General features: G+C 40.0%; 1 protein-coding gene across 1 annotated transcript in view; it reads left to right on the top strand.

Moving 5' to 3' along the window:
• LOC308305144 (solute carrier family 22 member 4-like) overlaps positions 1–13,747 on the top strand; it is a 16,337-nt gene extending 2,590 nt beyond the window's left edge. Inside the window, exons 2-11 of the mRNA XM_080749843.1 lie at positions 19–122; positions 1,598–1,752; positions 2,428–2,599; positions 5,399–5,525; positions 5,627–5,718; positions 5,935–6,149; positions 6,915–7,097; positions 8,925–9,060; positions 9,874–9,941; positions 13,434–13,747. Coding sequence (XP_080605969.1) covers positions 19–122; positions 1,598–1,752; positions 2,428–2,599; positions 5,399–5,525; positions 5,627–5,718; positions 5,935–6,149; positions 6,915–7,097; positions 8,925–9,060; positions 9,874–9,941; positions 13,434–13,471 — 1,290 coding nt within the window. The 3' untranslated portion in view covers positions 13,472–13,747. The remainder of the gene's footprint in view (positions 1–18; positions 123–1,597; positions 1,753–2,427; positions 2,600–5,398; positions 5,526–5,626; positions 5,719–5,934; positions 6,150–6,914; positions 7,098–8,924; positions 9,061–9,873; positions 9,942–13,433) is intronic.

Raw genomic sequence — 13,747 nt, 5'->3', positions numbered from 1 at the left:
AATGATCTCTCCTAACAGTGGGACCTTGTGTGTGACAATCAGTGGATGGTTCCGGTTGCAACCTCAGCTCTCTTTGTGGGCTTCCTGTTTGGGTCCTTAATCTCTGGACAGTTGTCTGATAGGTATTTACTTTTTAAATATGTTTTAATTGAAAATCCCTAAAACACACGTTCTTGTATTGCTGCAGTTATGACTGTAGTGCCTTACAATATGTTTTCCACCTATGTAGCCAATGTACGATATTACATAATGGGAGAAGGGGGTAAGATGAACCACTTTTTGCTTATTTTGCCCTGGAAGCAAGAAAAAGTGAGATGGCAGTAAATTCAAAACATCTAGACATATTTCAGGATGTCTGCTATCATTTGAAATCTTAAGTAAGTGTCTATGACAAAGGACCATAAAAATATTACTTATTAAAAAAAAGTGGTCATGTGGTTCAACTTGCCCCAGGTGAGGGGTAAGTTGATCCATGTAAAGGGGTAAGTTGACCCACGTGATATTCTAAGCTTTAACAGTTTAAACTTGAACAAAAGAATATATTTACTTATCAGAAATATTTTAATAACGCATTTCCCTTTTGCAAATAGTCTTATTTCCTTTCTTACGGTTATTTAAACTGTAAGAAAAACTATTAAAACCAATTAAATAAAGTTTGTTATTCAGAACCTTTTAATATTTGCAATTATTAATATAATATTAAAAACGTCTCTTAAATTAGTGTATTCATCAAAATGAAAGATCATTCAGCATAATTTGAGTAGAAAACACCTAATAAAAAATATGAATGGTGATTCCCATAGTTCAACTTACCCCAAGGCATGTGGTTCATCTTGCCCCACGCCACCATTTTGACAAAACCTGGCTAGCTTAAGGCTCATATTTAGCTAAATTATTCACATAGTTGTATACATTGGGATATCACCAACATGCATGATATATAAATTTAGACCTGGGTACATTTGCTTTAACATAAAAATCATTATACCACAAAAGTAAAAATTTTACTTTGACCAGCAAAAAACACTTTTTGAGGTAGAAATATGCTTTCCACTTTGCCCATGTGTCTGTCAACTCCACAGCCAGATGGAAATGATATTTGTGTTCTTATTTTAAGGTCAAATGACAACTCACGTGTATAGTTTTAAAGATAAAGGGGGTGGTTCATCTTACCCAGCGGTTCATCTTACCCCGTTCTCCCCTACATTGCCTGAGTATTTGAGTGGTGCTTCAAGAAAATATTCATTTGAGGCAAAGAACACAAATTCTGTAAACTCTTTTCATACAAACAGGAACAATCTTTGTCCATGACAACAGCTCCATCTACTGTTATGGATTTGCATTACAGAAGATGGCAATGCAGTGGATCAAATGCTTTTAATGCATCGCCCAGCCCTGCATTCATGTCACCACCTATGCTATAATCCTGTGATGAATTCACCTATAACATTTATATAAGTTTGTTGGCGTCCCTAAGTTCTGAATTGTCGTTTACATTTTAATTTAGACAAACAGACACCAGACATGTCCACAGTTCCAGTCGAAAACAATGAATACAAATTGCTTTGTTGTCCAATATTATATCTATTCCATGTAGGTTTGGGAGGAAAAGGATTGTCTTCTTCTCACTTGGGAGTCATTGTTTATTTGGCCTGCTTCTGGCCTTCTCCAACTCATGGATGATGTTCTGTGTCGTCTATTTGCTTGTTGGAGCCTCTCAGATATCCATATGCATCTCTTCATATGTACTTGGTAAGTACAGTAAAATATTCCTCATTCCCTCTTGTTTTTTAATTCACCCAATCACCTGCTTATTTACATTGCTGACTGTTCTGGTGCTATGACCAGTGGTGGAAAAAGTAAGAAAAACTATCAATACTTCAATGTAGACTAGAAATACTCTGTTTAGTCTGTTACAACTACAAGTAAAAGTCCATAATTCAAAATGTACTGAGTAAAAGTACAAATGTATTGGCACCACAACCCTAACCCTAAGTACCAAAAGTAGAAAGTACTCATTATGCAAAATGCACTGCATTTCACAAGTTTTCAAATAAAATAAAATGTGACGTATTGTGAGCTTGTAGATCGTCTATTTTTCAAATTACAGAAATGTATAGGGCTGAAGGGACTATAGGGAGCGTAGCGTATTCCGATGTGTCATTGTGCGTTGGTGCTTTTCCTGTTAACTAACACTGTCCCTAACCCTAACCCTAACCGCACGCACTAATGGGTGATTAATGTATGTTTTATAATAATAATCTAAATCTATGAAGTAACTAGTAACTAAAGTCTTTTTTGTAGTGAAGTAATAGTATAATATTTGCCTCTGAGATGTAAGTAAAATAACTGAAATTATCTCAAAATTGTACTTAAGTACAGTACTTGCGGTAAATGTGATTCAGTATAGATTTTTGTCTTCCACAGGGGCAGAGTTGCTGAGTAATTCTATGCGTGTGCTCTTTGCAACACTGGGGTCCTTTCTCTTCACCGGCATTGGGTACATGATGATGCCCGGGATTGCATTTGGCATAAGGGCATGGAGGATTCTTCTTATCATTCTCTCCTCGTTGTCTGTGGCTTACATCCCATTATGGTGGTAAGTTCCTCATATCTGCACAGGGGTCTATGAGAGGTGCTGACTAAAGGCATAGCCTATTGGAAGTGATCAACTCAACCCAAAAGTCAATCAAATCTCAAACTCATGTGTTCAGTAACTCATTCAAAGGCATAGAGGCTATTCTTGGAAAGGGAAGTGGTGGCAACTGGGAACAAATATTCATTATTAGAGTGGAATCTCATGTACATGACAAAAAGTTTTCTATTTTGAGCATTGTTCAACTTGTTCCTGGCCACTCCCACTGTGGGCCTGGTCACATATCGAGTTTCCATTGGGATGCATAGATATAAAAAATGTAGATACCTCATCTGCTGCTGCAGTTCTTTGGAGACTAGTAAAAACTGGGGGCAGAAGTGCGAATGGCACACTGCCACTCAAAGTGACTACTGGCCAATCACAGCGCGTCTTTTCCGGGACTCAGAATCTAGGGGGCGTTCAACTAAACTGTTGACTAGAGCAACTGTAGTGTATTACCAAATATATATTCATACATCCTGCACACACCAACACACACATATATACACGTGTACAGAAACTTCCTGCATGCCTAGCTGACCGAAGGCCTCCAGTACATTACAGTACATTCCAGTACACCTGACCTGGCCCCAAAACACATGACACAAGCTGTGACTTTTCTCACCCTCAGTTTACACATAGAGGTACCGAAGGTAGCTCGGACAGGTAATGGTCAAGGTAATGGTCAGCGAGCCATACTTACATAAATGTGCAGGGACACACACGTGTTGAACAGTGCCACGTATACATTTTTTAGTCTCATGCACGATCACAGAGGTCTCACACATGTACTAAGATGCGCACACGCCTGTGACCACCTTATCTCTGATATGTGCATGTGAACACACATACCGGTAGGTGGCAGAACATAGTATAAAAGCAAGGCCTGAGGACAGGAAACCTTGCACTTGCTCACGGTCTTTTCCATACTCAGCAAGCTTAGCCAGTTGACTGTCCTTTTCTCACTTTGTGTAATAAAACTATTTTGATTATTATACAAAGCCTGGTTTTCTTGACTGTCCTTTTCTCACTTTGTGTAATAAAACTATTTTGATTATTATACAAAGCTTGGTTTTCTTACTGTCTCATCTTTTCAACCGCTTGCGTCAAACCTCCAGACTATACTTCACAACTTTAATAGTTCCTATATCCGAACGCACCCCGGGTTACGAAAAGACCTATCTGCCTCTGATTGGCCTACTTAGATCACCCTGGGCCTACAGAACTTCCGTTTCTGTGACGCACGCAGAATCTTGCCCTCCCGCTCGCGAAGGGCATGATAACCGAAGGAGGGAGTCTATCTTTCTATGTCTATGGGGAGCCCCATACAAGCCCCCAGAACGGCTTGTAAATATTGAAGCTCTTGCCCTACTGGCCAAAGCTGGAACACAGGCGGGGTGAAAAATACATGCACAAGCAAAAGAGCGCGCCGCTGGGGTTTACAATAGGGTTCAATGGACGTTGTTTGACGGTCGTGACTCGTGACGTAAGACGTTCGTCAACGTAAGAAAAATTGGATCATCCAGATGATCCAATTCCCCCAAAATGCACCTGGATTCAGCTACTTCCGCATGCTTCAAAACACCACTGAGCTCTTGCATTGAAATGAATAGCTGGGGGCATGGCTATCCGTTCTCTTAGAGAACGGATAGCCATGCCCCAATAGAGAACTTCTCTATTATATATACGTATACTCTATGGCCCCATATCATTGAGTTTCCTGTTGCGTTACCAGTGTTGCCATGTCTGCATATAATAAGCAATTAGGGTCTCCTTTTTTTGTGTAGTTGCTTATTATTATTATTAAATGTAATAATGCCTCTTACTAGCCTCTTAAAATAAAGTCTAACATCTAGGCTACTCTTCATTAAATGGCTAGCCTCTTAAAATAAAGTAATATACTCTATATCATCTATTCTTCATTAAATGCACCCACGCTTCAGGGCTTAATGTGCATAGACAATAAAAACTAAATATGATATACTGAAACAGCCTCGCTTATTCATTTGTTCATTTAAGTGTAGCTCATATATTAAGACAATATAATTATAACATTGATTGATTGAATACAAATGCAAGACTAGAGTTGTATATTTTAAGCGTCACTATATAAAGCCAACGGCAGTAAAAACAAGTTGTGGAAAATTGTAGAAGAACAGTTTATTGATGGAGAAGCAAGAGAAATTTAAACAACTGACAATCTATTGAACCAACAATGTTGTATTGTTACTGCTTTCGCCATTGTCCAAATAGATGCGTTGGAATGAATGCAGCCAGAGGCTTCTCATTTTTATGCTGCGATGCGGTGAAAGGCATTTTGGGTAATTTGCTGTGAAAAGTCCTCGAAAGTCAGCAGACTTGGTAAAGTGGGAGTATAGGGGCGGATCAAGTCAGATGTAAACTTAAGGATTGGAACAGTACTTGGGCACCGACTGATGACGTTCACAAGTTCCCTAGGATGGGAGTACAGAAAAGAACGGGTATTAAGAATCGGCCATTGAATGAAGTGCGTCCCCCTGTAAAAGGCAATGGCGGTGCCCTGGAGAAGGCCAGGAATAAGGTGAATAGGCTAAATATATAATATGGGCATATATAACTCCCCAAAAATAGAAAAACTCAAAAACAGTCGATCTACAAGTTCACGTTGTGTTGCAATGCAACGCACCATCTTGACAGCAGGTGGGCCTTGAATTACTAAAGTTTGAGAACTCCTGTTATAGCTGGATACAATCAACACCCAGTAAATACAAACTGTTTGTGCAGGTTGCTCCCAGAGTCTCCTCGTTGGCTGTTCACTCAGGGCAGAATAAGGGAGGCTGACGCCATACTGAGGTTTGCAGCCAGGAAAAACAAGGTTGAAGCACCACTGGTCATCTTTAAAGAGGCAGAGGTAAGGTCCATTATGCTTGTTAGTGGAAGAGTCCCATGAAATCTTAGCTTCTTTTTCAATGACGACACTAATCCTGTTAAATGTCTTGCATTACTTTATAGAATGAGGTTTCACTGACACCAAAATTCACCTTCCTTGATATTCTGAAATCCAGAAACATAAGCTGCATCACACTGCTGAGTATGTTTTTATGGTGAGTCCTTAATTCCAGTCTCATCTTTCTGATTACAAAGAAGGTTTAACATTCATGAATATCTGCATTTTTTAAGATTCATGTTTATTAAAAAATAATAAATATCATGCAAAAAGTGAATTAATATTGAATTAATGTAGGCCTACTTGATAAAACAATGTATGGTATCAAAAAACTAATGTGATTAACTTTTGAATATTTGTTTTTATTCTCAAGGGTGGCAATTAACATTGGCTACTATGGACTCAGCTTGAACATTTCTAATCTAAGTGGAGATCCCTTCTTTAATTGCTTCTTATCAGCCACCATTGAAGTCCCTGCTTATATTTCAACTACATGGCTTTTGAAGAAATGTTCTAGGAGAATAATGCTGTCATCATTCCTCATCACTGGAGGAGTGTTTCTCCTGCTTATCCAATTTGTTCCCAAAGGTGAGTCTTGTTTTGTGTTACGTCATGAATGAAACCCACTTAACCAAATCTCACAAAAGCATCCATTCAAGTGTTTATCTGCATGGTGGCTGTATATATAACTTGCACTTGTCTTGTAAAAATGATTGGCACTCCTGGGGATCCCGCTGGGCTATCGGTCCATGCGCATACCACACAAGCTCTGATGCCTGACAGCGTGTCGCGAGTTCGAATCACGATCCCTTTGCTGCGTCTCACTCCCCATCTCTATTCCCATTTCCTTTCAGTCTACTGTCCTATCAATAAAGGCATAAAAGCTCCCAAAAAATAAAATAATAATAATAATAATAATGATTGCCACTGCTTATAAAAACATAATCAGCCACATATTCGTCCTGACCAGTCTTCTCGGTTCAAGGTAATATGCACCCACAAACAGTAGCAAAGTTATAACTACACATTCCCATCCGCCTTCATCTTTCACAATCCCTGTTCTGCTTTCAGGGCAGTTTTACATGACAAGCTTCATGTTTAAGTATAAAAAGTTATTTTGTTAGTTATAACACAAGCACACGCCAGAATGTTTTTATTACTTATTCCTCTAAAATGTAAGTTAATTTAATTAATAAAGTTATTTACCTAAATAACATTTAAAATCATCAATCCAATGCTCATTATTGGTGTGACTTTTACCTTCACACACTGGCAATAATTCTTACAAAATGGGTGTCTCATTTTTTTCAAATGGTCTCTATCTAATTTCTGAATTAAATCTCTCCCCTTCAGACCTCCGTGAAATTGCTGTGGCTATGGAAATGACTGGGAAGTTTGGCTTCACCATGGCCTTCAGCACAGTGTACATCTACGCGGCAGAGATCTACCCCACCGTAATCAGGAACATGGGCATTGGTGTTTGTGCTTCAGCTGCCCGTATTGGCAGCATCACAGCTCCTTACATCCTCTATCTTCGTAAGTATTGTATACTACTGTATGTGCTCTATGGAACACCTGCGACTTGTATTGGAGCCTTTCACTGAAGAGGTATACCAAGCTGTGTATACCGTAGTATAGTCACTGCTCATATGTTATTTTATATTATATACCACAGCATTGAGCAATAAAAGTCTACCTCGGCCGTTGTTTCCCAAACATTTGGTCGGGACCCATGTGTGGGTCACGGACACATTTTTATGGCTCGATCACGCCTTGAGTAAAAAAATAAATGTTGTTCTCCTACACACACACTGTACTTAAAGGAGGACTTCACCACTTTTCAACCTATCTTCATATAATTGGTCCTCACTAAAAAATAGCTTTTCTTTTTTTTCTTTTTTTTTTCTCATAGGAGGGCTGTGGGCAGGTCAGAAACCCATCGTCTTGTGACATCATCGATTGGTAATCCAAGCTAATAGAAACTGCAGCCTTTCTACTTCTGAAAAGTTGCAATGTTAAAGTGGAAGCCATTGTTCTCGCGATAATAAAAATCTAAATATTTTTTATTTTTTGATTAATTCTTTTTTTGGGGAAAATGATGATGTCACAAGACGATGGATTCTGAACTTCCCACAGCTCTCCTAGGAGACTTGGACCGAGTAGAAAAAAACCGCGCTATTTTATTATGAACATTAGTGAGGACCTATAATATGAAGATAGGTTGAAAAGTGGTGAAGTCCTCCTTTAATGTACTGTACTAATGGTTATCGTTGTTGTGGGGGCAAAGGGGGTGAAGTTTAGCGTGCCTTTCATTGAATCTGCGACACAGAAAGCTGTCCGGAGTGAAAATGCTAATGTATAAAACAAAAATTAAATCTAGCAGTTGCAGACATAAACATTATAAAGTTTCCGCAACTTCATGGCATATTTACCGCTAAAAATACAAGTCGAAAACAAACAAGTCGCCAGAGATTAGAATTCAGGTGTCTAACTTTCTCCTCCTGTGCTCTGGCCGGCTTTTTACCGGCTAATGGCGGCTATATTCTGCTGTCTAATCGACTGGAAGCACCGGAGTAGGCTAATGTTGACTCTTCAGCATTCTCCCCCTGCTCATACAAACACAGTGTGTGTGTGTGTGTGTGTGTGTGTGTGTGTGTGTGTGTGTGTGTGTGTGTGTGTGTGTGTGTGTGTGTGTGTGTGTGTGTGTGTGTGTGTGTGTGTGTGTGTGCCCATACTGTATATGGAGATCCCTAACAGAATCCCTTTCATGCCCCTGTTAGATTGATGACATCAGGGACCTCCATATATGGGCATACAAGGGATTCTGTTAGAGTGGTTCCCTGACATCACAATCCCTTCCACACCACTGTGATGTCACCTGTTCATGCCCATATATGGAGATCCCAGTGATGTCACCTGTGATGTCTCAGTGACGTGTCAGGGGAACCACAGTGTCAGGCGTTATCCGTAAATTTTGAAAAATGCCTTTGTTATATCCTCTGAATTTTTCTGTAAGAATACTTGATTTGATATATCAATCTTCTTTTTTTTTTTTTTACTCAAGGCAAATTTGTATACAATACTTTTACGTATGTGGAAAAAGAAAAAGAAAAGATCCCACAGAACTTGTTCCACCACTGCATATCACCATTACAGCTCAAAGTGCATTATCCAATACAGTTTAGCCTATACAGTGTACTGGACTAACAGTATACACTGGCTATGCCACACTTACAATATGTACAGTAAAAATGGGTGAATGTAAGAGTACAATAATAGTATGAGAGTATATACTGTTCCCTCTGGAGATGTCTATATACTGTATATCACATATGGTTGCATTGTATTTGTGTGTGTTCACAGGCACGTACAGTAAGTATCTACCATACATTCTCATGGGAAGTCTCACTATCGGCTCATCTGTGGTTAACCTCTTCCTTCCTGAGACCCTCAATAAGGACCTTCCAGAAACACTGGAGCAGATGCAGAAATGTCAAGGGTAGGTTCAAATCCCCCAAAGTTACTTCAATGTACTTAATTCACACCGATTCACACATAGCCTCTATGACAGGGTTTCTCAAAGTGGGTGCTGTCTGCTGTGATACAACTCCAACCTCTCAACCTTTTTAATTTCAACGATCCCCACTTTTGATATGCATTAAACCACAGGCTTCGATTTGATGCTGCTTATTATCTCTATGAATCTAGTGTTCATTTAACACAGAGAGAGTGTATAAATGGTTCCATTAGTTCTCTCCTGGAGTTAAAGACCTGTAAGGCTACATGTGGACCCCTGCCGGTCACAGGACCCGACGTTGAGAACCAGTGATATAGCCTATATTATATCCACAAGTTTCCAACGTCCCATTGTGCGTTGCGCAGAAGGTGTGCGGCACTTCCGGCGTCGCAGCCGAGTGTGATCTACAAGCTCACAGTTGTTGCAACTGCGACGCGGCGTGGGCTTGTATGTCAGCTGTTCTCCGGATGTGTCCTATAACTTTCCAGGGGGAGAAAGGCTGTAGTTTCTATTGCTTGCAATCCCATCATCGATGATGTCATTGGTAGCAGGTTTCTCAACGGTTCATATTCCACCAATGAGATACAGACTGAGTAAACAGAAATGGTGCCATCGTATTATGAACATTAGCAAGGAGTACTAATTATATGATCTTACCTACTTACTGCCCTTTATGCCGGATGGCATGTAGGGAAGCAATTATATGATCATAGAGTAGATCATTTGCATTTTTTGTGTTTGTTTGCAATTGCAGCATATTTGACACATCATCTTACCTCGTATATATTTTTACAGGTTGTGCAGGAGATTGAAGGACAATGATGATTTGGTAAAGGAAGAAAGAGTTGACCTAACTATTCCACGTGAGTTGAAATTCTGAGCAGACTTGATTTTACTCCTGTGTAGCCTCGGGATCCAGGCATTTCTCCTGTGTGCTCCACATGTGGAGGACTCCTTTGTCCTCATATGGACATACTGTGTCAGTCTAATGTGGTCTACTCTGTGACGTCAGACATCTATGATGTCAGTCATCTCCATATTTAGGAAAAGTTAAATTAGTCAATGCAGAAAATTCATTCACGAACAAATTAATATAAATTAAACTATATTTGGATAGGGCAACCAAACAAACCAAACTAACAAAAACCTGGGTGAAGAGCACCTGAAAAAAGAATATTCATTCAAGACTGTGTCTTCCAGTCATCACCAGTAGGCTACTGTTTTACCACAGGCTACGACATGACAGAGAAATACAGCCTCACCCATGGAAGCGTTGCATGGGTTACTATTGCTATGCATTCGATGTATTCGTATTGATGTATGTATTACCTTGTATTAATGATGTTGATGTATTGATGTATTACCTCGCTCTGGATTAAGAGCGTCTGCCAAATGCCTAAATTGTAAAGTGTTGCATGTGAGCGATGGTGTCCGGGAGAGGCATTCCGTAGGTCTCTGGGAGCAGGAGGCTTAGCAACCCAGACACAGCTGTGAGACACCCTATGAGGATGCAAGGCAGTGAAACGGAATAGCTTCCTGTGGCACAGCATGAAAAGAAAGAGGAGAGTGAAACAATCAGCTTGGGTGTGAAGGGTGCACTCACTACACCGTAATTTAACACAACGAAATACATGCCAACATGGCTTTATAAAGGGTGAAGGTTCAAGTGAACGGCTTGAACTATAAGTTTAAAGGGACAGCTTTGCACATCAATGACTTAAAAGACATCTACATTGTTGGTCACGAAACAAACCATGTTTCTGAAAAGCAAAGTGGTTTAATCTGGTGGTGTTTATTCTCTGGAAGATTATCACCAGGTTCCTACAAGCTTTTATATACTGTATATATACAGACGCTAATTCCATCAAATTCATTCATATCTGTAGCATTCAATAGTGTTGATGCTTTCAACCTCTAGATGGCAGCAAACTCACTAAATTGGCCTAGGGTTTAGATCCCAGTAACATGGGGCTCTAAATCCAGACATAATGAATTATAAGTTGAAGTATACTTTTGTCCTGAAAAGAATTAACCCGAACTGAAGTAAAGGGTTGAGAAGGTAGGTATTCTCGTAGTTCTCAACTATAGCACTGGGGAAGTATTGTGTATTGTCAAGAAAATAAAGTATGGTGCAGATATACTGCCTACTCTGGAGGCCATAGAGCAGGCTCCTATTGCAGTATTCCTCAGCACAGTGAGGTACAGCTCTGCTGAGGAGGCATAGATGATGGCAAACGCTGCTGTCACCCCAAACTTCCCCATCATCTCCAGTGCAATGGCTAAGCGGTTCAAGTCTGAAAAACATATTGAGCTGTTTAGATGAGTTTTTTTGTATTGTATTTATTTATTTAGACGGGACAATGCATATTAATGAACACTACATGAATGCAATGTAAATACACCGGAATTAGCAAGAATGCTAAATTTCATCCGTAGTGTAAGGCGAGTATAGACGGTTTTCATACTGACAAATGAACATTTCCAACCCATAAGAACATCTGCTCTGTTTCTTGGATGCCAAATAATGGTGCAGGGAAAAAAAGAGAGCGACATTGGTGCTCTTACTTACTTGATGGAATAGCATCACCCGTATCACCACCATCACCAGTATGAAAAGCAGCACCACCCCTCCCAGAAAGAGGGTGGAGATTGGAGAAGAGAGACAGTCCTCTGGAACAGCAGCAAAACATGAGCCATGACATGGCATAGGCTGGCAACTCAGTTGCAGCTGACAGGAAACAGTTGAAGTAGGCAGTGCCGTGCAGGTTGGAGGTGTTTAGAGACACCTCCAACCTGACACTTGGGGAGAAATAAAGAAGCAATACACACTTTGCCTATTTGCCGTGGAATCCTCAGGGAAAGAAAGTTACAGCTTTTCGAATCAGTCTATCACTTTTAGTCTTGGACTCTTATCAAGGCTCCACAATATGATAATATAAGATTTGGGGGTTGATCAGATAATGTGTTCATTATCTATAGAAGTTTTTGTAAAATGTTGTAGTTCCCATATTTGATAGCAAAAATGGCTCATTATAACATGACTTCAGAGATCACATGTGCCACATTTTTAAGAAGTTAATGTGGGCACATATAACACAATATCACCTTGATAAAAATAATGGCCTATGTCATTTGTTATAGCTTTTCAGAAAACAGAAAACAAACTACGTATATGAATATGACATTTCTTAATAATCTCACCCAAAAGGTTTATAGCAATATATGACTATTGACATACAAAAACGTTTTTCTGTCTGTCTGTCTGTCTGTCTGTCTGTCTGTCTGTCTGTCTGTCTGTCTGTCTGTCTGTCTGTCTGTCTGTCTGTCTGTCTGTCTGTCAGTTATGTAACACAAGAGGATTAAATAACAATTTATATTTTGACTTGGGCAATTGTAAACCTTATGAATTAATAATGGATTAAGTGACTTACTCCAGACTTGGGCCAATTTATTTTTTGCCTAACCTTGAGATACTACTGGGGTGGGAACAGCATGATCCTTTTCAATAATTATTCAATAATAAGACAAAATACTTATTATTATTATTATTTTAGCAAGGTGTTAGACAAGATATGTCATTTCTACCTGTCTGATGATTTCGTTTTCACCTTGCAAATTATTGTGAACTTGTTCTTTGACCTTTATGACACAGTAGTCATCTCTTCGGACAACCTGTTAATTACATTGATAAAATATCTTTTACAGCTGTTCAAGTTATTTTTCTAACACATAAATAGAATTGGTAGAATTCATAGATAGTACTTATGGAAAATGTTTAATTTTCTAATCAAACTAATCCATCTGTTCTTTTTGACATTAATGCACACAGACGGAAGAGAGGCGTGGGGACCAACATGCTGTGCCGTTATATAAATGTCCACTTCAGATTGATCCCTGTGTGTTTGCAGGGCTGGATTAACCATTGGGCCGTGGGGCGTTGCCATGGGCCCTTGGCTCTCAGGGGCCCTTGGGGGAACTGGGCCGCGTGGTCATTGACAATTTACTCAAATTAAATGTATACATTAAAAATCAAATGTGTGGGCCCCTCCTCTGTTGTCTACAGGTGCTTTCTTGGCCCACAGATGATCATTATGTCTTAAAATCCGAGCTGGGTAGTGCACGTCGGGAAAGGGGGGGTTATGGTGGAGGGTAGGTGGGTGGGTGAAAAAGATTTCGACTAGGGGCCCTCGCAGGGGTTAATCCGTTAGCCTAGCCAGCTAGACATCATCCCCACACATGTTAAAACCTATGGTTAAAACAAGGAGGGGACTGCAGTTACAAGTTAGCTGCATTAGTATATAGGCTGGCCCCAAGCTATTAATCCGTCCCTGTGTGTTTGTTGTTCAATGGCTCAGCTGGAGGTGATGCACGTTGGAGATTGGAATGCATGTGACGTGTGCTGTGTCACTGCACCAGAGGAGGAGGTCACCGGGATAACAGGAACTCACCAGACCATCCACAGCGTGACAGAGACCCAGCGGATGTTTCTGGTACGCAGCGCATCACAGATGTTGTGGGGCTCGCTCTTCACAGGCTTCGCGTCTTGTCTACAGGACAGCAAAACATGTATACACATGGATTCAAGTTCGGAGTCGTCGCGACTGATCTCAGTCATTTGGATTCTATAGAAGCCAGCATGTATTCTATGCAAGCATGTTGTGCAGCAAAA

This window comes from Nannobrachium achirus (genome assembly GCF_963921795.1).
Source record: "Nannobrachium achirus genome assembly, chromosome: 19".
In the NCBI taxonomy this organism is placed as follows: Eukaryota; Metazoa; Chordata; class Actinopteri; order Myctophiformes; family Myctophidae; genus Nannobrachium; species Nannobrachium achirus.
The sequence above is the reverse complement of the archived record's forward strand: the minus strand, read 5'-3'. Positions and strand labels throughout refer to the sequence as shown.